Source organism: Oncorhynchus mykiss, chromosome 19, assembly GCF_013265735.2.
Source record: "Oncorhynchus mykiss isolate Arlee chromosome 19, USDA_OmykA_1.1, whole genome shotgun sequence".
NCBI classification, from domain to species: Eukaryota; Metazoa; Chordata; class Actinopteri; order Salmoniformes; family Salmonidae; genus Oncorhynchus; species Oncorhynchus mykiss.
Genome location: NC_048583.1, coordinates 47764170 through 47788703, shown reverse-complemented (window position 1 = coordinate 47788703; position 24534 = coordinate 47764170). Strand labels below are relative to the sequence as shown.

At 43.7% G+C, this 24534-nt stretch overlaps 2 protein-coding genes across 4 annotated transcripts in view; one reads left to right on the top strand and one right to left on the bottom strand.

Moving 5' to 3' along the window:
* LOC110498037 (serine/threonine-protein kinase D3) overlaps positions 1–18817 on the top strand; it is a 69900-nt gene extending 51083 nt beyond the window's left edge. For all 3 annotated transcript variants that reach the window (XM_021574581.2, XM_036954957.1, XM_021574579.2), the window contains exons 9-18: positions 212–413; positions 4408–4684; positions 6357–6412; positions 6757–6829; positions 8136–8242; positions 14689–14850; positions 15531–15629; positions 15736–16003; positions 16585–16670; positions 16822–18817. In XM_021574581.2, the coding sequence (XP_021430256.1) occupies positions 212–413; positions 4408–4684; positions 6357–6412; positions 6757–6829; positions 8136–8242; positions 14689–14850; positions 15531–15629; positions 15736–16003; positions 16585–16670; positions 16822–16995 (1504 nt within the window). In that variant the 3' untranslated portion in view covers positions 16996–18817. The remainder of the gene's footprint in view (positions 1–211; positions 414–4407; positions 4685–6356; positions 6413–6756; positions 6830–8135; positions 8243–14688; positions 14851–15530; positions 15630–15735; positions 16004–16584; positions 16671–16821) is intronic.
* A 4385-nt stretch (positions 18818–23202) lies between these two features.
* On the bottom strand, positions 23203–24320 carry LOC118941362 (uncharacterized protein KIAA0754-like). Its single transcript, XM_036953826.1, has 2 exons — positions 23839–24320; positions 23203–23294 (listed from the first exon to the last, which is right to left on the bottom strand). Exons 1-2 carry the CDS (start codon positions 24200–24202, stop codon positions 23203–23205), a joined length of 456 nt encoding a protein of 151 aa, XP_036809721.1. The 5' UTR covers positions 24203–24320.
* Between the last annotated feature and the right edge of the window lie 214 nt (positions 24321–24534).

The following is a 24534-nucleotide window of genomic DNA, read 5'->3' as shown; positions in this document are numbered from 1 at the left end:
ATTACTGGGACATATTTAAGCTAACTTGGAGTTTAACTTATGTAATAGTTGTGTAAAAATAGACCATGTAGTTATCAAACAGGTCTGCGTCAATGGACCTTCTTCCTTGCCATTGTTGCTTCTGCTTGCTCTTCTCACACTCAGGCCCGGGTTTCTGCTAAGCACTTTGTGACAAATGTTTTCATAAAAAGTGCTGTGTGTGTGTCCCCAGCCCATCCACCAGCAGCAACATCCCTCTGATGCGGGTGGTCCAGTCCATCAAACAGACCAAGAGGAGGAGCTCCACCATGGTGAGGGAGGGCTGGATGGTCCACTACACCAGCAGAGACAACCTGAGGAAGAGACACTACTGGAGGTTGGACACCAAGAGCCTCAGCCTGTTTCAGAACGACACTGGAGCCAAGTTCTATAAGGTGAGAGAGCAACACCACATATCATCTATTACCTGACAGAGGCAGATGCATGGCAGAATGAAATGGGCACCAGAGTCTGCATTTACATTGATGTCACAGAACAACGTAAACAGATCAGTAATTCTCAATCTTTACACTGTCTAAAACCAAATGGTTTCAACCAAACGCTGACAATAAAACACAGTTATATATATATATATAAATGTGTTTTATTGTCTTGGGTGTATAGTGTGTTAAAAGGGCCTGCCCAATGTAATGGTGTATGTAATGGTGTGACTAAGAATGGGGGCTGCTGTGTCGCAACTGTAAACTACAGTGGGCCATTAATACACAGAGAAAATCCCCCAGCCTGCCTCCTGTGGTTTCACAGGCAGTACACTGACATTTCTCCAAAGTCGCAGAGTGAAAGTTTTTTTTCTAGGGCCACGTTGTCATCAGCAGTATTTGTATCTGAAAATGTTATGGGTTTTTGCTGGGGAAATCTGCCTGAAAGGGACGTCCAACACATACAGTGGGGCAAAAAAGTATTTAGTCAGCCACCAATTGTGCAAGTTCTCCCACTTAAAAAGATGAGAGAGGCCTGTAATTTTCATCATAGGTACACTTCAACTATGACAGACAAAATTAGATGAAAAAATCCAGAAAATCACATTGTAGAATTTTTTATGAATTTATTTGCAAATTATGGTGGGAAATAAGTATTTGGTCACCTACAAACAAGCAAGATTTCTGGCTCTCACAGACCTGTAACTTCTTCTTTAAGAGGCTCCTCTGTCCTCCACTCATTACCTGTATTAATGGCACCTGTTTGAACTTGTTATCAGTATAAAAGACACCTGTCCACAACCTCAAACAGTCACACTACAAACTCCACTATGGCCAAGACCAAAGAGCTGTCAAAGGATACCAGAAACAAAATTGTAGACCTACACCAGGCTGGGAAGACTGAATCTGCAATAGGTAAGCAGCTTGGTTTGAAGAAATCAACTGTGGGAGCAATTATTAGGAAATGGAAGACATACAAGACCACTGATAATCTCCCTCGATCTGGGGCTCCACGCAAGATCTCACCCCGTGGGGTCAAAATGATCACAAGAACGGTGAGCAAAAATCCCAGAACCACACGGGGGGACCTAGTGAATGACCTGCAGTGAGCTGGGACCAAAGTAACAAAGCCTACCATCAGTAACACACTACGCCGCCAGGGACTCAAATCCTGCAGTGCCAGAAGTGTCCCCCTGCTTAAGCCAGTACATGTCCAGGCCCGTCTGAAGTTCGCTAGAGAGCATTTGGATGATCCAGAAGAAGATTGGGAGAATGTCATATGGTCAGATGAAACCAAAATATTTAGTTATATTTTGGTAAAAACTCAACTCGTCATGTTTGGAGGACAAAGAATGCTGAGTTGCATCCAAAGAACACCATACCTACTGTGAAGCATGGGGGTGGAAACATCATGCTTTGGGGCTGTTTTTCTGCAAAGGGACCAGGATGACTGATCCGTGTAAAGGAAAGAATGAATGGGGCCATGTATCGTGAGATTTTGAGTGAAAACCTTCCATCAGCAAGGACATTGAAGATGAAACGTGGCTGGGTCTTTCAGCATGACAATGATCCCAAACACACCGCCCGGGCAACGAAGGAGTGGCTTCGTAAGAAGCATTTCAAGGTCCTGGAGTGGCCTAGCCAGTCTCCAGATCTCAACCCCAGAGAAAATCTTTGGAGGGAGTTGAAAGTCCGTGTTACCCAGCAACAGCCCCAAAACATCACTGCTCTAGAGGAGATCTGCATGGAGGAATGGGCCAAAATACTAGCAACAGTGTGTGAAAACCTTGTGAAGACTTACAGAAAACGTTTGACCTCTGTCATTGCCAACAAAGGGTATATAACAAAGTATTGAGATAAACATTTGTTATTGACCAAATACTTATTTTCCACCATAATTTGCAAATAAATTCATTAAAAATCCTACAATGTGATTTCTTCTCATTTTGTCTGTCATAGTTGAAGTGTACCTGAAATTACAGGCCTCTCTCATTTTTTTAAGTGGGAGAACTTGCACAATTGGTGGCTGACTAAATATGTTTTTGCCCCACTGTATATACAATACATATTGTAACAAGTTGCATCACTCATAACAGATATGCTCTTTCAAATGTCTTACCATACCTTCACCATAAACTTTTGTTGTCAAGTTTGAATAGATTTGATTCATGCATTTTGACATTGATTTCCAAATGCTATATCTCCAGCTTCAGAGAGTGTGTGACAGTTCCATGGTGACACCAGTGGCGTAGCTGTGTAATTAGACACTTGGCACTAAGGCAGCCAGGCAGTCCTTGTTCCCTCTGTGTAAAGGCTTCCACATGTTCCGTACAGTCTTGCCTCTGTGAGCCTGTCCCGTGTGGGTGTGTTACTCTGACGCCTCCCCTGATTGTGGTGAGAGATGTGACGCAGCTGGAGGGTGTTTATGGTGCTATGGTTTCTAACAACTTTTGTTTTGTGAGATGTAGCACATTCAGTGTGTGTGTGCGTGAGAGAGAGAGAGAGAGAGAGAAAGTGTGTGTATGTGTAGGTAGACACCTAATTGCCAGGCTGTCATCTAATATTATTCTGTTTTAAAGCTCCACTCTCCGAGTGTTACGGCTGTGATGGACACACCCTCCATCTTCCCAGCAGTGAAACAGTGGAGAGGAAACCCCAGTCTTTTATACAGCTGGGATTGAGACGTTCAGGGTGTGTTTAGAGGCAGCTTTATATGGTCGTTTATTATCAACTTGCCACTTAGCATAGCACTCAGGAGACTAATTGAAGACTAGCTGTTCGCCAATGTGTTCTTTCTCATTCTCTCAAATCTCGTCATATGGGTCGTTCTGTTTTATTTGTTGCTAGTGTGTGCTCCATAGATTGAGCCAGTGGTCACATTAGGTTATCTACCGTAGCCTCTGAGTCTCGGGTGTTTTCCCCCACTGTCTCTCTCTCCTTCTCTCTTGTTCTCCTGTCGTGTGGCTGTCCTCTCCTCTCTCTACCTCCATTCATCTGATTAGCGGTGGTGGTTGTGTGTCGATGCATCAGATGACTGCCATTTTCAACATTTGGAAGTCATATAGGCTTCTCTTTTGAAGATGAGACCCCTGTACTTGTGGTTTCCAAAACCCTTTTATGGGGGTAAGGGGCCTTCACTCAGTCTCTAGCTCCCCCGCCCCGCCCCTCTCCCCAACCCCCCGCACCGGGTTTTTGTTGTCTGATAGTCTGTGGAACAGTAGTCACTGTGTCTTGCGTCTCAGTGGCTGGCAGCGCGGCTCGTGCTCAGATGGGGCTCTCGTGTCCTGCCTTGTAATCATGGGGCCTCTTCTCTTCAATGGGCCCAGGTCTGGTTCACGTGGGCCGGCCCTACTAACCACTTCATCTGATACTCTGTGGTGAGCCGCCCTCAGGGGACCCAGAGGAGACGCGGGGGGGGGAGATGGGGGCGAGGCACTGCAGGGGCTTCTATTGGCTAGGGACTTCCTTCTTCTTCTTTGATTTGCATTTGACAGTGAGGCAGGAGGGAAAGAGGACTTTTAAAGTGTGCTCAAACTGCCCCTCGTGCCACTTCTGTAAGGGTCTGTCAGACAGAGGCTGTGCACTAGGCAGGGGCTGTGGATACACTACACTGTGGGAAGGGACTTGGTCTAACTTTGGGTTACTCTTTCTGGTACGCGTGCTAAGCGTTAGAGCATTTTTCAGCGGTTACCTCTGAACTCTGCAAAGGATTTGGTGTCTGCTTACATCTGATCTGACTTTCTGTCTTGCTAGTGATTGATTCAGTGACTTGTCTTTCTCAGTTTGACTGTTCACTAGGCTGTGGTATTTTATCTATCATGTCTATCATGGTTATATTTGTCTTCTGTGTCTCTCTCTCCCCAATCACTAGCGGTGATGGCATGGCTCTCTTTGTTTGTGTCTGTTATGACCCTGGTGTCTCTCTCCCTCCTTCCCTCATGGCCCACAGGAGATCCCTCTCTCAGAGATCCTGCAGGTGGAACAATCAAGTGACTTTAGCAGCCTAGCCCAGAGCAGCAACCCACACTGCTTTGAAATCATCACCTCCACCATGGTCTACTATGTAGGGGAGAACCACGGAGTCCACTACAACAGCCCCGCTTTGGCAGCTTCAGGCGTGGGCATGGAGGTGGCCCAGGGCTGGGAGAAGGCCATCCGGCAGGCCCTGATGCCTGCCACGCCCCAGCCCAGTGTGGCCACCGCAACCGGGCAGAGCAAGGACCACAGTGAGTACAGTACCATTCTCTACTGTTAACATGGAGACATCGCTTTAGGCTACTGATCATGTGTGTATACATTAGTTATTTCTATTGGAAGTTGCATTGGCATATATTTGACATATTGTAGATAATGGCACGAGCACTGGAAAGGTGGTATGAAATTTGGTTATGTGAGCGATGGAAATAGTACTATTTATGCACATAAAATGGCTAATCCCATATTGTGGTCGTTTGGTGGTTTGATTTTTATATGTGTGCAGTGGGTCAAAAGAGTCCCCATTAAATGCTTGAATCCTGAGTTAACGGTCAAGTAAGGTGAGGTGATGTTCTGAAGTGAGTAAGCAGTCAGTCTTGTTTTGAGAACTACAATGGCATTTGACATTTAGCAGACACTCTTATCCAGAGAGATTTACAGTAGTGAGTACATCATTTTTTTTGTAGCTGGTCCCCCGTGGGATTTGAACCCACAACCCTGGCATTACAAGCGCCATTCTCCACCAACTGAGCCACAAGGGAACATCACCAGAAATGACTACTTATAGACACAGCAGAGCCTTGAATTGAGAAGCCATGGTTTACCTCTTCCCTGCTATGATGATGGATGTTAATGAATTTGATTATAATAATTATGATGATCTTAGGGGCTATAGAGTCAAGGTGGCACATTCAACCTGTTGCTCACCTGTGGGCACATGGCGCGACACCTGAAACCTGACATAGATTCAGGGGATTATATGTGTGTGTTAAAATGCACCTTCCTCTTCCATCACATCCAATACAGTAATGCACCTTAATCTAATAATGAAGATGGCCCGAATCAGATTAGTGGTATTTTTTTACCTTTAGGTTATTAAATAAACACACTTGTGGTTCAGTGCCCACAATCACCAGGGCAGGTTTTAACGTTTTAAAGTGGAGATGAGATGAGGTCTAAATAACCCCTGGAGGTCATTTAGCTGGCCATGAATTGTGGTGTAAATCAGATAGATGGTGAGGGTGATAATGCCAAACAGATGAGGCCCACCATTTTATTACCCATCGCTATCCAACCACTCTGAAATAACAAGCTGCAGAGACTCAGCCTCGTGCCCAATAGTGCTATACTATGCTTCTTACTCAATGACAAATACAGGAGGACACACATTGTTGATCATAAGATTATTTTTCATTCATTTTATTTAACCTTTATTTAACTAGGCAAGTCCTTTAAGAACAAATTCTTATTTGCAATGACGGCCTACACTGGCCAAACTCGGATGACGCTGTGCATCACCCTATGGTACTCCCAATCACAGCCGGTTGTGATACAGCCTTGATTCAAACCAGGGTGTCTGTAGTGACGCCTCAAGCACTGAGATGCAGTGCCTTAGACCGCTGCTCCACTGTGTGGTAAAACATGACTTTGAAACCCCATGACTGAATATTGGCCTCAGGGAGGCTCCCATAACACTTACTATGAAATGCAACTCATAGCTATGCCGTTCAATAACACATATCTTTCCTAATCAATTTGAAAGGGTCATTATTGTATCTGCTGTGTGTAGTCCAAGCAGCTGTGATAGGCTTTAAGGACGTGAAAACGTGAGAAATGTATCTCTGTTTTTGATAAGTTAGGGATACATTGAGTACTTTCTGCATTTGTACTGTTTATAGTGAAAACTTGTGTTTCCTCCACCAGAACAGGAGTTGTCTGTCAGCATATCTGTGTCGAACTGCCAGATAAAGGAGAATGTGGTGAGTATGGTAACTTTTACGGACAATCTTGCACAATTTCTCTGTATGTGCGTGTGTGCAGTCCAACATTTTCCTCTTTTACTTCTGCATTCTTCATTGACCATTAAACATTGCATGTATATAAAATATATATATATTTAAAAAGACATTAAGGAAGTCACAGATGCCCTTGTTATGGGAAATGGTGATATTCGTGTGTGCTATACTTCTGCATTGAGTGAAAGTGACCCATTTGGCATCTGATATAGCAGTGTAAACATATAGCTGTGTATTAGCACTAGTATTACCCTTTACTAATAGATGTAATAAACTTTAGTATTACTAAAGCGTTTTCCACTCTGTAGGATATCAGCTCTGTGTACCAGATCTTCTCTGACGAGGTTCTAGGATCTGGTCAGTTTGGGATTGTGTATGGAGGTATGTGCCTGGATATCCATGTTTTGATTAATTGTATTCTCTCAACCCAAACATATCTATCTTTATGATACTATATATACACTACATGACCAAAAGTATGTGGACACCTGCTCGTCGAACATCTCATTCCAAAATCATGGCCATTAATATGGAGTTAGTCCCCCTTTGCTGCTATAACAGCCTCCACTGTTCTGGGAAGGCTATCCATTAAATGTTGGAACATTGCATTTGGGACATGCATCCATTCAGCCACAAGAGCATTGGTGAGGTCAGGCACTGATGTTGGGCGATTAGGCCTGGCTGACAGTCTGCGTTCCAATTCACCGCAAAGGTGTTCGATGGGGTTGAGATCAGGGCTCTGTGCAGGCCAGTCAAGTTCTTCCACACCGATCTCAACCAACTATTTCTGTATGGACCTCGATTTGTTCACGGAGGCATTGTCATGCTGAAACAAGAAAGGAACTTCCAAAAACATTTGCCACAAAGTTGGAAGCATAGAAAAGTCTACAATGTCATTGTATGCTGTAGCGTTAAGATTTCCCTTCACTGGAACTAAGTGGGCTAACCCGAATCATGAAAAACAGCCCTAGACCATTATCCCTCTTCTATCAAACTTTACAGTTGGCACTATGCATTCGGGCAGGTAGCGTTCTCCTGGCATCCGCCAAACCCAGATTCGTCCGTTGGACTGCCAGATGGTGAACCGTGATTCATCACTCCAGAGAGCGTGTTTCCACTGCTCCAGAGTCCAATGGCGGTGAGCTTTACACCACTCCAGCTGACACTTAGCATTGCACATGGTGATCTTAGGCTTGCGCTCAGCCATGGAAACCCATTTCATGAAGCTCCTGACAAACAGTTATTGTGCTGACGTTGCTTCCAGAGGCAGTTTGGAACTCAGTAATGAGTGTTGCAACTGAAGACAGACGATTTTTACGTGCTTCAGCACACGGCGGTCCTGTTCTGTGAGCTTGTGTGGCCTACCACTTTGTTGATGAGCCGTTGTTGCTCCTAGATGTTTCCACTTCATAATAACAGCACTTACAGTTGACAGAGGCAGCTCTCGCAGGGCAGAAATTTGACGAACTGATTTGTTGAACACTTGGCATCCTATGATGGTGCCACGTTTAAAGTCACTGAGCTGTTCAGTAATGCCATTTTATTGACAGTGTTTGTCTAAGGAGATTTTTACATGGCTGTGTGCTTGATTATTTTTACACCTGTCAACAACGGGTGTCCAAATACTTTTTAAAATATATATATAGTGTATGTACACTGTTACATACTTATTTATTTCTGTTGGCAGGGAAACACAGAAAGACTGGAAGAGATGTTGCCATCAAGGTGATTGACAAAATGAGGTTCCCTACCAAGCAGGAGAGCCAACTGAGGAATGAAGTGGCCATTCTCCAGGTAACACATAGAACATGTTGTAACAGTCAGATGTATTATAGCCCGAATGTAGTAGGGATTGATTGAAGCTACCGAGAACCACATACCGGATTTTTAACACAGTCGTTAGCAAAATAAAATGTCTTGCCCAAGCCTAGCTCAATATCTAGGCGTCTGATTACAGCGTCCATAAAGAGAACATTAGACTTGACACCTTTCGGACTGAATGCGTTTGTATGGCAAAAGTTGTAATTAAATGTATAATTTATCGCTCCCACAATCCAATATTGAACCAACGATATGCTACCTTTCTGTAGCATTTCTGACACTGCTAATATATTTTCCGAATCTCAGATTTCTAAAACCGGGACCAGCAACTCGGTTGCTGCGCAGCAGCTAGCTAGCGAACACCAGTCAGATGAGAAGCAAGCTACAAGCAAAGGAAGCTAGCTAGCTAGGTATATTTAAACTAAATCAGACCACAAATAAGTAAGCTAGCAAAAGTCCCCGCTGCTATAGCCTGTTAGCTAGCCAACTAGCCAGTAGCTACAGGTACACGCCAACGAGACTATAACATAGCTTTATAGATCGTAGACTATAACGCAATGTTGATAATATATCATAGCTAGCTACATTCTTCCATAAAGCAAAGCTGGCTGGCTGGCTAGCTAAGTAAAGTTTGTCAAGATCAAACTTTTTGAACTTTTGGAAACGCTGCTAACTGGGAAACTGCCACGCTACTCAGGCATGTAGCGCATCGGCTGTGCATTGTAGTAAGTGAACACAATTAGCTAGATCAACACACGAGACCGAGACGTCGCTGTTAGAGCATCCAGAACAAACTCAAGCTCTTACCTTATGATGCATTAATTCAGTACACTGCCTCCTTTGTCATCGATCAAATTTTCTTCATGCCATAATCAAAATTTGCGCTGACTGATCATCAGTGTCAAGTTACTTCTCAGTATGCTACCAAAAATTTGAACAAAGTAAGCAAATTTACGTTTAAAATATGTATTTTTCAGACATTGAAGTTAGGGTAATTTTAGGTTCTAAATGAACGGTGAATATATGTATTTTTAGGAACTTTAAAAGATGTACAGTACCATTCAAAAGTTTTGACACACCTACTCATTCGGGTGTTTTTATTTTTACTATTTTCTACATTGTAGAATAATAGTGAAGACATCAAAACTATGAAATAACACACATGGAATCATTCTTCACAAAATAACACATGGATTCTTCAAAGTAGCCACCCTTTGCCTTGATGACAGCTTTGCACACTCTTGGCATTCTCTCAACCAGCTTCATGAGGAATGCTCTTCCAACAGTCTTGAAGGAGTTCTCACATGTGTTATTGGCAGTCACAGAGAGACAACTTGATTCTATGTTTAGCGGAGATCTTCTGTTTATAAAGTGAAGCGGAAGAGCAACAAAGCATGTAAAGACCCTGTAATTAAGCTGTTCTATAAGTGGTCTGAGGCAGTCGGTAAATAACAAGTGTTTTCAAGTGCAACTGTAGTAATGGTGGTTTTGGGAAACAGCTCGGTGATTTAACGATGTGTCTACGAAGGTTCTAACGATGAAGTTAGCCTTAAGATGCTTTTGGGAAACTGGGCCCTATTAAAATAATATATACAGTTGAAGTTGGAAGTTTACATACACCTTAGCCGAATACATTTAAACTCAGTTTTTCACAATTCCTGACATTTAATCCTAGTAAAAATTCCCCGTCTTATGTCAGTTAGGATCACCACTTTATTTTAAGAATGTGAAATGTCAGAATAATAATAGAGAGAATGATTTCTTTCAGCTTTTATTTCTTTCATCACATTACCAGTGTGTCAGAAGTTCACATACACTCAATTAGTATTTGGTAGCATTGACTTTAAATTATTTAACTTAGGTCAAAGTTTTCAGGTAGCCTTCCAAAAGCTTCCCACAATAAATTGTGGGAAGCTCAGTTCTGCTCACAAATTTTCAATAGGATTGAGGTCAGGGCTTTTTGATTGCTACTCCAATACCTTGACTTTGTTGTCCTTAAGCCATTTTGCCACAACTTTGGAAGTGTGGTTGGGGTCATTGTCCATTTGGAAGACGCATTTGCGACCAAGCTTTAACTTCCTGACTGATGTCTTGAGATGTTGCTTCAATATATCCACATCATTTTGATGCCATCTATTTTGTGAAGTGCACCAGTCCCTCCTGCAGCAAAGCACCCCCACAACATGATGCTGCCACCCCCATGCTTCACAGTTGGGACAGTGTTCTAAGGCTTGCAAGCCTCCCTCTTTTTCCTCCAAACATAACGATGGTCATTATGGCCAAACAGTTCTATTTTTGTTTCATCAGACCAGAGGACATTTCTCCAAAAAGTACGATCTTTGTCCCCATGTGCAGTTGCAAACCGTAGTCTGGCTTTTTTATGTCGGTTTTGGAGCCGTGTCTTCTTCCTTGCTCCAAAGGCCTTTCAGGTTATGTCGATATAGGACTCGTTTTACTGTGGATATAGATACTTTTGTACCTGTTTTCTCCAGCATCTTCACAAGGTCCTTTGCTGCTGTTCTGGGATTGCACTTTTCACACCAAAGTACGTTCATCTCTAGGAGACAGAGCGCGTCTCCTTCCTGAGCGGTTTGACGGCTGCGTGGTCCCATGGTGTTTATACTTGCGTACTATTGCTTGTACAGATGAACTTGGTACCTTCAGGCGTTTGTAAATTGCTCCCAAGGATGAACAAGACTTGTGGAGGTCCACAAGGTCTTGGCTGATTTCTTCTGATTTTCCCATGCAAAGACGCACTGAGTTTGAAGGTAGGCCTTGAAATACATCCACAGGTATACCTCCAATTGACAGCACAATGCCACAGATGGCTCAAGTTTTGAGGGAGCATACAATTGGCATGCTGACTGCAGGAATGCCCACCAGAGCTGTTACCAGATAATTTCATAATTTCTCTCTCATAAGTTGATTCCAATGTCGTTTTAGAGAGTATGGCAGCACTTCCAACCAGCCTCACAGATGCAGACCACGTGTAACCACACCTGCCCAGGACCTCCACATCCTGCTTCTTTACCTGCGGGATTGTCTGAGGTGGTGCTGAGGAGTATTTCTGTCTGTAATCAAGCCATTTTGTGGGGAAAACTTCAATCTGATTGGCCCACCCATGGCTGCGTCCTTGCCCAGTCATTTGAAATCCATAGATAAGGTTGTAATTCATTTATTTCAATTGACTGATTTCCTTATATACAGTGCCTTCGGAAAGTATTCAGGCCACTTGATTTTTTCCAAATTTTGTTACGTTACAGCCTTATTCTAAAAGGGATTAAATAAAACAATTTCCTCAGAAATCTACACACAATACCCCATAATGACAAATCAAAAACAGGTTTTAATTTTTTTTAGCAAATTTATAAAAAAAAATATAAAAAACATACCTTATTTACATAAATATACATACATTTTGCTATGAGGCTCGAAATTCAGCTTAGGTGGATCCTGTTTTCATTGATCATCCTTGAGATGTTTATACAACTTTTTATACAACTTTTTTTTTTTTTCACCTGTGGTAAATTCAATTGAGTAGACATGATTTGGAAAGGCTCACACCTGTCTATAAAAGGTCCCACAGTTGACAGTGCATGTCAGAGCAAAAACTAAGCAGTGAGGTCAAAGGAATTGTCCGTAGAGCTCCGATACAGGATTGTGTTGACACAGATCTGGGGAAGGGTACCAAAACATTTTTGCAGCATTGGTGGTCCCCAAGAACAGAGTAGCTTCCATCATTTTTAAATATAAGAGGTTTGGAACCACAAAGACTCTTCCTAGAGCTGGCCGCCTGACCAAACTGAGTAATCGGGGAAGAAGGGCCTTGGTCAGGGAGGTGAGCTCTAGAGTTCCTCTGTGGAGATGGGAGAACCTTCCAGGACAACCATATCTGCAGCACTCCACCAATTGGGCCTTTATGGTAGAGTGGCCAGATGGAAGCACACGACAGTCCACTTGGAGTTTTCCAAAAGGCACCTAAAGACTCTCAGACCATGAGAAACAAGATTCTCTGGTCTGATGAAACCAAGATTGAACTCTTGGGCCCGAAGTAGCCACGCTTTTCCTTGATTTGTAGCTTTGCAAATTCTTGGCATTCTCTCAACCAGCTTCACCTGGAATGCTTTTCCAACAGTCTCGAAGGAGTTCCCACAAATGCTGAGCACTTGTTGGCTGCTTTTCCTTCACTCTGCGGTCCAACTCATCCCAAACCGTCTCAATTGGGTTGAGGTCGGGTGATTGTGGAAGCCAGGTCATCTGATGCAGCACTCCATCATTCTCCTTGGTCAAATAGCCCTTACACAATCTGGAGGTGTGTTTTAGGTCATTGTCCTGTTGAAAAAGAAATGATAGTCCCACTAAGCGCAAACCAGATGGGATAGCGTATCGCTGCGGAATGCTGTGGTAGTCATGCTGGTTAAGTGTGCCTTGAGTTCTAAATAAATCACAGACAGTGTCACCAGCATCCCCTCACCATCACACCACCGCCTCCATGCTTCACGGTGGGAACCACACATGTGGAGATCATCCGTTCACCTACTCTGCTTCTCACGAAGACACTGCGGTTGGAACCAAAAATCTCAAAGGACAGATTTCCACCAGTCTAATGTCCATTGCTTGTGTTTCTTTGCCCAAGCAAGTGTCTTCTTCTTATTGGTGTCCTTTAGAAGTGGTTTCTTTGCAGCAATTTGACCACGAAGGCCTGATTCACGCAGTCTCCTTTGAACAGTTGATGTTGAGATGTCAGTTACTTGAACTCCGTGAAGCATTTATTTGGGCTGCAATCTGAGGTGCAGTTAACTCTAACTTATCCTCTGCAGCAGAGGTAACTCTGGGTCTTCCTTTCCTGTGGTGGTCCTCATGAGAGCCAGTTTCATCATGGCGCTTGGCGTTTTTTGCGACTGAACTTGAAGAAACTTGAAATGTTCGATATTGACTGACCTTCATGTCTTAAAGTAATGGACTGTTGCTTCTCTTTGCTTATTTGAGCTGTTCTTGCCATAATGTGGACTTGGTCTTTTACCAAATAGGGCTATCTTCTGTATGCCAACCCTACCTTGTCACCACACAACTGATTGGCTCAAACGCATTAAGGAAAGAAATTCCACAAATGGACTTTTAACAAGGCAGTTAATTGAAATGCATTCCAGGTGACTATCTCATGAAATTGGTTGAGAGAATGTCAAGAGTGTGCAAAGCTGTCATCAAGTGAAAGGGTGGCTACTTTCAAGAACCTCAAATATAAAATATACTTTGATTTGTTTAACACTTTTTTGGTTACTACATGATTCCATAATTTTGATGTCTACACTATTATTCTACAATGTGGAAAATGGTAAAAAAAAAAAAGAAAAACACTGTAATGAGTTGGTGTGTCTATCTTTTGACTGGTACTGTATGTGGACACCCCTTCAAATTAGTGGATTCTGCTATTTCAACCACACCTGTTGCTGACAGTTGTATAAAATCAAGCACACAGCCATGCAATCTCCATAGACAAACATTGGCATTGGAATGGCCTTACTGTGGAGCTCAGTGATAGCATGCTACCTTTCCAATAAGTCAGTTAATCTAATTTCTTCCCTGCTAAAGCTGCTTTGTTATTATTGGGTATAGTGTGTAGATTGATGAAGGGGGGAAAATTATTTTATCAACTTTAGAATAAGGCTGTAATGTAACAAAATGTGGAAAAAGTCAAGGGGTCTGAATACTTTCCGAATGCACTGTATCTCATTGGGCTGTATGTATATTTAGAAATTGGCCTATTGTAAAAGTGTATTATTGTAGCGTCACCATCTTTATTGCAAAAAATAAATAGAAATACATACAACTTTAAGGTACATAGTCATTTGACAGAGGCAATAACCTGCTCATTGATCAGCACGGCAATTGATAAAACTGAACCATGTTTGCAGAACAAGTGTTTCTGAGCTTATGTAAATATTACACAGGTAAGCTAACGGTTACAGAAATCAGGAATGCAAACAGGCTCTATAGACCTCTATATATGAGTGACTGTGCTCAACACACAACAACTGTTGTGATAAAATAAAGGTTTAAGGAAATACAGGCAGGCATCACATTACTACAAGCATAATAACTTGCTCAAAGTATGCTTTCATATCATTTTAAAACGATTGAAAAGTCTGCGGACTGGGATTAGTACGGTGTTTGAAGAATCCAATGCTTTAAATTGTATGTGGCACAAATCACATTATTGTGGGAGCACCTCCTCTAAGAGTATGAATTAGGCTGTTTGAGAAGGTTTGAATCCTAAGCAACCTTCCTACACATAGTTTGAAGTACAATAGACCAAGATTGTTTTTAATGCAGTAGTCATTCTTGCTGAGTTTCGAACGGTGACACTGAAATATGGCACAGGATAGAATGTTGACTCTGAGGTTTGCTCCCTCGTTTAGAACCTTCACCATCCTGGCATCGTCAACCTGGAGTGTATGTTCGAGACGCCAGAGAGGGTGTTTGTTGTCATGGAGAAGCTCCATGGAGACATGTTGGAGATGATCCTGTCCAGTGAGAAGAGCAAGCTCCCAGAACGCATCACCAAGTTCCTGGTCACACAGGTCTGTCTCTTTCTCCCATTCTTGCTTGCTCTACTTTTCTCTTATCTCATCTCTAACTCCCCCTCTATCTCTCTGTCCTTGCTCACTTTCTTTCTCCCTCTTTTCCTCCCTCTCCCTTTCTCTATATAATCTGTAGTAGACTCAACCCCGGGCCTATTTATTCTTGCGGTGTGTGGGTATGGGGGGGATTGTTTACGGGGACCGCTGGTCTGGATGGCATCATCGCCGTATCCCTCCCGGTGGATTACAGCCTGCGGTGGCATAGTGGTGCGCGTCTCTGCTCTGGTCTGTGGGCTAATTAGAAGAGAGGGGCCCCGGGGCCAAACACGAGCTGGTCCATTAGGCATGGCTCTGATGTGGTTTATCAGGACTTTGTCAAAGTCAGGAGTCGGGCAGCAGTGTGGAGTGTTTAGATGACCTCAGCTACATGCTTGCAGCGGTAGCAACTACAGTTTATGCTTACACCACAGCAGAGATGAGATCATGTCTCCATATGGAACCTAAGAAAGTGACCAACCTAGAAATAGCTTAGTTAACTACTAAAATACTAATGCAACTCCCGTTATTTATACATTATATTTTTTGAGTGAGCCCATAAGGTTGTATGAATGGGTCATTGTGTGGTATGAAGTGGTTTGATATAGCTAACCCCATGGGCTTTGGGCTATGTTCTGTAACAGATCCTGGTGGCTTTGAGACATCTGCATTTCAAGAATATCGTCCACTGTGACCTGAAGCCTGAGAATGTGCTGCTGGCCTCAGCAGAACCCTTCCCTCAGGTAACAACCAGTAATCTTTCTAGTAAAATATTTATTGTATGTGTATAAAATGTGTGGAGGAGACAATGTAGCATTCTCATGTGTGTGTTTGTTTTTGTCCTTGCAGGTTAAACTGTGTGACTTTGGCTTTGCCCGTATCATTGGTGAGAAGTCGTTCAGGCGTTCGGTGGTGGGTACCCCAGCCTACCTGGCCCCAGAGGTGCTGCGTAGTAAGGGCTACAACCGCTCCTTGGACATGTGGTCAGTGGGGGTCATCATTTACGTCAGCCTTAGTGGCACCTTCCCCTTCAACGAGGACGAGGACATTAACGATCAGATCCAGAACGCTGCCTTCATGTACCCACCCCAGCCATGGAAGGAGATCTCTGCAGAAGGTAGGAAGGAAGGAAGGCAGGCTGTTTAATAATATTTAAATGCATGAATGCTAAGTGACGACACACATCTCTGTAAAGTGTGTAATGTAACTACAGATGTAATTTGATCACCCTGATGCAGGAGAACTTTCCTGCAATGCATGAAATGTAAAACTAGTAGTGTATTTGAGGTTTAAAAAGGCTTCTAGAGTTTGTATTTTCCACTTTGACATTTCTGACCTGATTTTCCCTTACAAAAAATGTATCAACCACTATAAAAATGTCCATTAATTATAATCCACATAATAATTCACATTTCCTGTTGTAGGACAAGGGTTTTGCAAACTCGGTCCTGCCCCCCCCCCCCCCACCACCAAGTTGAACTATGATTTCTAATATACAGTAGTGTAGGCCTATGTGGGGGATATTTAGATGGGGCTGCAGGGAGATTTGTCAGTGAATCATGTAAACCACACAGGTCAAAGAGCCACAGGGTCTGAAACCCACGCTGGTAGATCCAGACGTGTGGGTAGAGAGACAGCACTGATGTTGCATGTCTACCTCAATTCGAGACTAACATTACATCTCTATTCCTCTCACAGCTACTGATCTCATTAATAACCTCCTACAAGTGAAGATGAGGAAGCGGTACAGTGTGGACAAGTCTCTCAGCCATCCTTGGCTACAGGTAATAAATATTAGCCTAATTATACTGTAAGCAGTGCATAGGCACATCTAACAAAACATTTCCACACGTTTCATAATGTGATTTAGAAAAGGGCAGACATTGTATTGGATCCCTGCTAGAACTCCTGTTCCTCTCTCTCTCTCTCTTTCAGGACTACCAGACATGGCTGGACCTCAGGGAGTTTGAAACACGGCGTGGCGAGCGTTACATCACTCACGAGAGTGATGATGGGCGTTGGGAGGAGCATGCAGACGAGCACAGCCTGATCCACCCAAAACACTTCATCATGGCACCCAACCTGGACGATATGGAGGAGGACCCCTAGTGGCCTGTAGGACATGTTACAGGCTACAGGTGTCGTCAAGAGGAAAACCATAGGAACCTCTGCAGGTTATGGACCTTTGGAAGCATTCCCTTTAAAAATGGTTGGGAAAGGATCAGACACCCATGTGCAGGGGCTGTGTGACAGGGAGACATTCTGACCCAAGACTCTATGGTTGGACACTGCCACAGGGAACAGACAGGTGGCACTGTGGAGGCGTCTGACTCTATGACACGGCAGTGTAACCAAAAACGTTGGGTGAAGGACTTTTTTACATGACTTTTTTTTATTTTTTTTATGTTGTAGAATCATTCTATGATGAAGCTTAATTTCATTGCTCCTTTAAGGAAATGCATCATCATTGCAAGGCAAATGACAATTAAGAAATACAATTTCCTCAACATAGGGAGTGAAAGTAATGGTATGCTATTCTACCTGTGAAGGGCTTACAGAGTGAGCTTAAAGGGCACTTTTTACAAGGGATTTGTATCCACAGAAAGATTGGAATGCTTAGGTATTTGCAAACATAACTTTGTGCTTATACCAATATTGTTTTTAAAGTCCTTTGACGGTATGAAACTGGAACTCTCATGTGTATGTTATGTTTGACTAATGGGGGTACATTTTTTGCACTATACTACCATCCACCCTAACAATTTGAAGATGAAAAGTTAGCGCTGCTGCATCAGGTTCCCTGGAGAAAACTACCAAAGGACAGAAATGGTTGACTGCGTCTCAACTTGACGTTTGTGGTAAGAGCTTGATACAGTAATTCCTAAAGTAGGTGAGTAGTATGAAGTTTGTGAAAAAGGCTGCAATACAAAGCCATTAGTAGAGCACCTATCAAATAAGCAAGTCAATTTAAAATCTGAGGGACAAAAGACTCCAACTTGTTGATATTATTGATGTTCCATTTTCCTGGTTTTTCACAGCCCATGACCAATAACTAATCGTTTTTTATAATGACAGTCTTATCATTGTCTCACTCTACTTCATTGACGAAATGGATTTACTACGTACATTCCATGCAGGGTTGAAAGCAAGACTGGTGATGGGACTACCACACCTTCAAGGTATTACAGTAGCTGTCTACTGTATGTGAAAGAGACTTGGTTGAACCAAGGCCACTCCAGGTCCTTGTATCAGGCTATGCCAGCTGAATAGGAGGGACTGAGAAATGGGCTTACTACGGGGTTTATCATGAGGGGCCAAGCCTTCATTACAAGGGCTCCATCATGCCAATACCATGCATGGGTGCAAGGTATACAACATTGTTCTATCCGTTCATTTGAATTTGTGAAGCAAACGGAGAGATGAGAAACACATTTTACTCATTGGTGAGTGTTTGGAATAGCCTATTGTGAGCATCTATTGTGTTTTTCTACATCTTCTACTTTCATGGAGTTGATCTTGAATATCACAGTGAATTACAGCCCTAATTCTGGAATATGTCAGTGCAGTGCACTGTTGGTTTCTCAATGAACATTCCTGTTCTGCTTTATGTCTCCCCCAAGGTTACCAAAGTATGTTTCACCCGTAATTACATTTTGATTTGACGACCATTAACTACATTTCAACGCCTGTGTCCATCTCAAGCAGTCCCTATGCCCAGAGGAAGCTGTAGCCGAAAGCCTATGGTGTTAGTGGGCTATTAAGTGGGAGGATAGATCCTGGTTCAGGCTCTACTGGTCGTTAATCTGGGAGAATGAAGGTGGATCTATTTGTATTGTCCTGTTCTTGTCTGTGTTGCCGCTGGATTGGCAGGTGTCAGTGTTTTGTATATTTTAGTACATACACATTTAATAAAACTCTACTTCTTTACATACCTATTGATTATCAGTTTGTGTGTGTCATAAAACTGGATTTCTCCAACCTTCAAATCTAATCAACAACAACAAAAATGGTTATTAAAGTTGTATTTATTTTTTACAAACAGAAGAAGAAAAACAACATTGTACAGCATTAAAACATTGTGCATGAAATCCAGACAACTTGTTTCTATCAGTAATCCTATCAAGCATTTGTTCATAAAATGCTACAGTTGAAGTCGGAAGTTGACATACACTTAGGTTGGAGTCATTAAAACTTGTTTGTCAACCACTACAAATTTCTTGTTAACAAATTATAGTTTTGGCAAGTTGGTTAGGACATCTACTTTGTGCATGACACAAGTAATTATTCCAACAATTGTTTACAGGTTAATTCACTGTATCACAATTCCAGTGGGTCAGAAGTTAACATACACTAAGTTGACTGCCTTTAAACAGCTTGGAAAATTCCAGAAAATTATGTCATGGCTTTAGAATCTTCTGATAGGCTAATTGACATAATTTGAGTCAATTGGAGGTGTACCTGTGGATGTATTTCAAGGCCTACCTTCAAACTCAGTGCCTCTTTGCTTTGCATCATGGGAAAAGACCTCAGCCAAGACCTCAGGGAAAAAAATTGTGGACCTCCACAAGTCTTGTTCATCCTTGGGAGCAATTTACAAACGCCTGAAGGTACCAAGTTCATCTGTACAAGCAATAGTACGCAAGTATAAACACCATGGGACCACGCAGCCGCCATACCGCTCAGGAAGGAGACTCGTTCTGTCTCCTAGAGATGAACGTACCTTGGTGGGAAAAGTGCAAATCAATCCCAGAACAACACCAAAGGAACTTGTGAAGATGCTGGAGCAAACCGGTACAAAAGTATCTATATCCACAGTAAAAAGAGTCCTATATCGACATAAGCTGAAATGCCGCTCAGCAAGGAAGAAGACACTGCTCCAAAACCTACAAAGCCCTGACATCAATCGTATAGAAGATTTGTGGGCAGAACTGAAAAAGCGCGTGAGCAAGGAGGCCAACAAACCTGACTCAGTTACCCCAGCTTTGTCAGGAGGAATGGGCCAAAATTCACCCAACTTATTGAGGGAAGCTTGTGGAAGGCTACCCACAACGTTTGACCCAAGTTAAACAATTTAAAGGCAGTGCTACCAAATACTAATTGAGTGTATTTAAACTTCTGACCCACTGGGAATGTGATGAAAGAAATAAAAGCTGAAAGAAATCATTCTCTCTACTATTATTCTGACATTTCACATTCTTAAAATAAAATGGTGATCCTAACTGACCTAAGACTGGGATTTTTTACTAGGATTTTTTACTAGGATTAAATGTCAGGAATTGTGAAAAACGGCATTTAAATGTATTTGGCTAAGGTGTATGTAAACTTCCGACTTCAACTGTACCTCCAACATTGACTATATTCACTGTTTCAGAGTAGGAGTGGAATGACCCTTCTAAATTATAAGGATTACTCTAGCTGCTGTAACCATACCAACAGTCATCAGTGCAAATTCCTACTTTGTTACATTAGGTAACTCTGTTTTATCGCCCAAGACATATTCTCGGTGAAACTGGAATTGTTAAGCCCAACCATTCCTCCAGACATTTCAAAACATCCTTCCAGAAAGGTAGCTGTAATGTACATTACCATATTGCGTGTACAAATGTCCCAGTGTCATTTTGGCATTTCCAACACAGAGAACTGTTGGTCATCCACATCTGATGAAGCCTTGTTGGGGTCCAATAAAACCGATGTTGTATCTTATATTAAGTAAGTTTCCCCCTGGACAAGATCTTCAACCAGGTATCATCCTCAATTTGCCATATTGTTCTGAGGTTTTTACAGTCTTTACTCTGCAGATGACTAAATATTGAGTAAAAAATGACTGCTTATCGTTTGGGGTTTTCCAAATACTCAGCTATTGGGTTCTTTGCTGGATTTTGTTGACAGCTGGTTAATAAATATTTCCAGAAATGTCCCTTGTCTCCCACATATTTTTGTAGCATATGAGTATGACATTAAAACTTCATTGTACAGATCACCTATAGTATGAATTCCTTTCAATAGCCATTGTTTCCAGTACACAGACTTCTTTCCTATCTGTAGCCTAGGATTGTGCCACAATGAGTGTCCTTGTTTTAGATGTGAAAATCCACATTTCTTGTGTCCTGGTCTCCACACCTCTTTTGAGTATAACAAAACAGAGTATCAACAGACCTCTGCCCTGTAAGACTATGTAACAGAGTATCAACAGACCTCTCCCCTGTAAGACTATGTAACAGAGTATCAACAGACCTCTCCCCTTTAAGACTGTAACAGAGTATCAACAGACCTCTCCCCTGTAAGACTGTAACAGAGTATCAACAGACCTCTCCCCTGTAAGACTATGTGACAGAGTATCAACAGACCTCTCCCCTGTAAGACTATGTGACAGAGTATCAACAGACCTCTGCCCTGTAGGACTATGTGACAGAGCATCAACAGACCTCTCCCCTGTAAGACTGTGTAACAGAGTATCAACAGACCTCTCCCCTGTAAGACTATGTGACAGAGTATCAACAGACCTCTCCCCTGTAAGACTATGTAACAGAGTATCAACATACCTCTCCCCTGTAAGACTATGTAACAGAGTATCAACAGACCTCTCCCCTGTAAGACTATGTGACAGAGTATCAACAGACCTCTCCCCTGTAAGACTATGTAACAGAGTATCAACAGACCTCTCCCCTGTAAGACTATGTGACAGAGTATCAACAGACCTCTCCCCTGTAAGACTATGTAACAGAGTATCAACAGACCTCTCCCCTGTAAGACTATGTAACAGAGTATCAACATACCTCTCCCCTGTAAGACTATGTAACAGAGTATCAACAGACCTCTCCCCTGTAAGACTATGTAACAGAGTATCAACAGACCTCTCCCCTGTAAGACTATGTGACAGAGTATCAACAGACCTCTCCCCTGTAAGACTATGTGACAGAGTATCAACAGACCTCTCCCCTGTAAGACTATGTAACAGAGTATCAACAGACCTCTCCCCTGTAAGACTATGTAACAGAGTATCAACAGACCTCTCCCCTGTAAGACTATGTGACAGAGTATCAACAGACCTCTCCCCTGTAAGACTATGTGACAGAGTATCAACAGACCTCTCCCCTGTAAGACTATGTGACAGAGTATCAACAGACCTCTCCCCTGTAAGACTATGTAACAGAGTATCAACAGACCTCTCCCCTGTAAGACTATGTAACAGAGTATCAACAGACCTCTCCCCTGTAAGACTGTGTAACAGAGTATCAACAGACCTCTCCCCTGTAAGACTATGTAACAGAGTATCAACAGACCTCTCCCCTGTAAGACTATGTAACAGAGTATCAACAGACCTCTCCCCTGTAAGACTATGTGACAGAGTATCAACAGACCTCTCCCCTGTAAGACTATGTAACAGAGTATCAACAGGGGTGGAAGGATAACTTAGTTCCCGTTCTATTGTTATCCAATCCAAGCCAGCACCCATTTTGCCCCAATGCTTCACCAATTTAGCCATTTCAAATGGTAAATTGGACAATTTAACATCTGGTAAAGCCAAGCCTCCTACATCCCTTGGTGAGCACATCTTCTACATATTAATCCTGTTTTTTTTCCTATCCCACAAAAAGTACTTAGCAGTTTAATCACTTTGACCTTAATTGCCATATTGTAAGCTATAGCAAGTGCCAGCAGGGTTCAGATATGCAGCCTTGGTACAGTCTTGGAGATAAAGCATTTTTCACCTTTCATATAGTAAGGATTCATTCCTTTGGGGAGACTATCAGGGGAACCCTGATATCCATACGTCCGCATCGGTGGAGGTGGTGGTGCAAGCTTGTTTTTAAATTCTTAGTACCATTCTCACAGTTGAAATACAACAGTCATTCACTGCTTTAAATTTAATTGAATTTAAGTGTATACCTCAGACACGGGCTCAGTTTTGGATCCCAGTCAATCTAAGGAAGAAGACAAGAACAATGTAAATCAAGCCGCATATAAAAATATTAATCCACTCAATTGTTTATATAAATAGTATAAATAACAGCTTCCAGACAGATTTGCCTCTATCCTCAGGTAGATGAACCTCATTAACCTTTCCAATCCCAAAGACCCAGCTGAGCCAGCAGGCATCTATGGCTGAGACACCGGGCAACTGCAAGTCTGGCTCTGAGGGTTGGCCTCTGGTGCCACCATGGGGATGATGGGAGGTGGTTGTGGAGGATTGTTTCCATTCTTCACAGGGACGCTGGCTGTGGGGAGAGTACCCTCCCTCTGTGCAGAGACGCTGGCCGTTGGGAAGGATCCCCTCCCTCTGTGCAGAGACGCTGGCCGTTGGGAAGGATCCCCTCACTCTGTGCAGGGACGCTGGCCGTTGGGAAGGATCCCCTCACTCTGTGCAGGGACGCTGGCCGTTGGGAGGATCCCCTCACTCTGTGCAGGGACGCTGGCCGTTGGGGAGGATCCCCTCACTCTGTGCAGGGACGCTGGCCGTTGGGAAGGATCCCCTCACTCTGTGCAGGGACGCTGGCCGTTGGGAGGATCCCCTCACTCTGTGCAGAGACGCTGGCCGTTGGGAAGGATCCCCTCACTCTGTGCAGGGACGCTGGCCGTTGGGAGGATCCCCTCACTCTGTGCAGAGACGCTGGCCGTTGGGAGGATCCCCTCACTCTGTGCAGGGACGCTGGCCGTTGGGAGGATCCCCTCACTCTGTGCAGAGACGCTGGCCGTTGGGAGGATCCCCTCACTCTGTGCAGGGACGCTGGCCGTTGGGAGGATCCCCTCACTCTGTGCAGGGACGCTGGCCGTTGGGAGGATCCCCTCACTCTGTGCAGGGACGCTGGCCGTTGGGAGGAGGATCCCCTCACTCTGTGCAGGGACGCTGGCCGCTGGGAGGATCCCCTCACTCTGTGCAGGGACGCTGGCCGTTGGGAGGATCCCCTCACTCTGTGCAGGGACGCTGGCCGATCCCCTCACTCTGTGCAGGGACGCTGGCCGTTGGGAGGATCCCCTCACTCTGTGCAGGGACGCTGGCCGTTGGGAGGATCCCCTCACTCTGTGCAGGGACGCTGGCCGTTGGGAGGATCCCCTCACTCTGTGCAGGGACGCTGGCCGTTGGGAGGATCCCCTCACTCTGTGCAGGGACGCTGGCCGTTGGGAGGATCCCCTCACTCTGTGCAGGGACGCTGGCCGTTGGGAGGATCCCCTCACTCTGTGCAGGGACGCTGGCCGTTGGGAGGATCCCCTCCCTCTGTGCAGGGACGCTGACCGTTGGGAGGATCCCCTCACTCTGTGCAGGGACGCTGGCCGTTGGGAGGATCCCCTCCCTCTGTGCAGGGACGCTGACCATTGGGAGGATCCCCTCACTCTGTGCAGGGACGCTGGCCGTTGGGAGGATCCCCTCACTCTGTGCAGGGACGCTGGCCGTTGGGAGGATCCCCTCCCTCTGTGCAGGGACGCTGGCCGTTGGGAGGATTTTATTTAACCAGGCTAGTCAATTAACAAATTCTTATTTACAATGATGGCCTGTGATGAGGCAAATAGCCTCCTGTGGGGATTGGGGCTGGGATTTAAAAAACTAAAAACTATGTAAGACAAAACGGACAACACAGACAACAGCACAAATACAACAGCAAAAAAACTGTGGATGTTTTATTTTATTTAACTAGGCAAGTCAGTCAA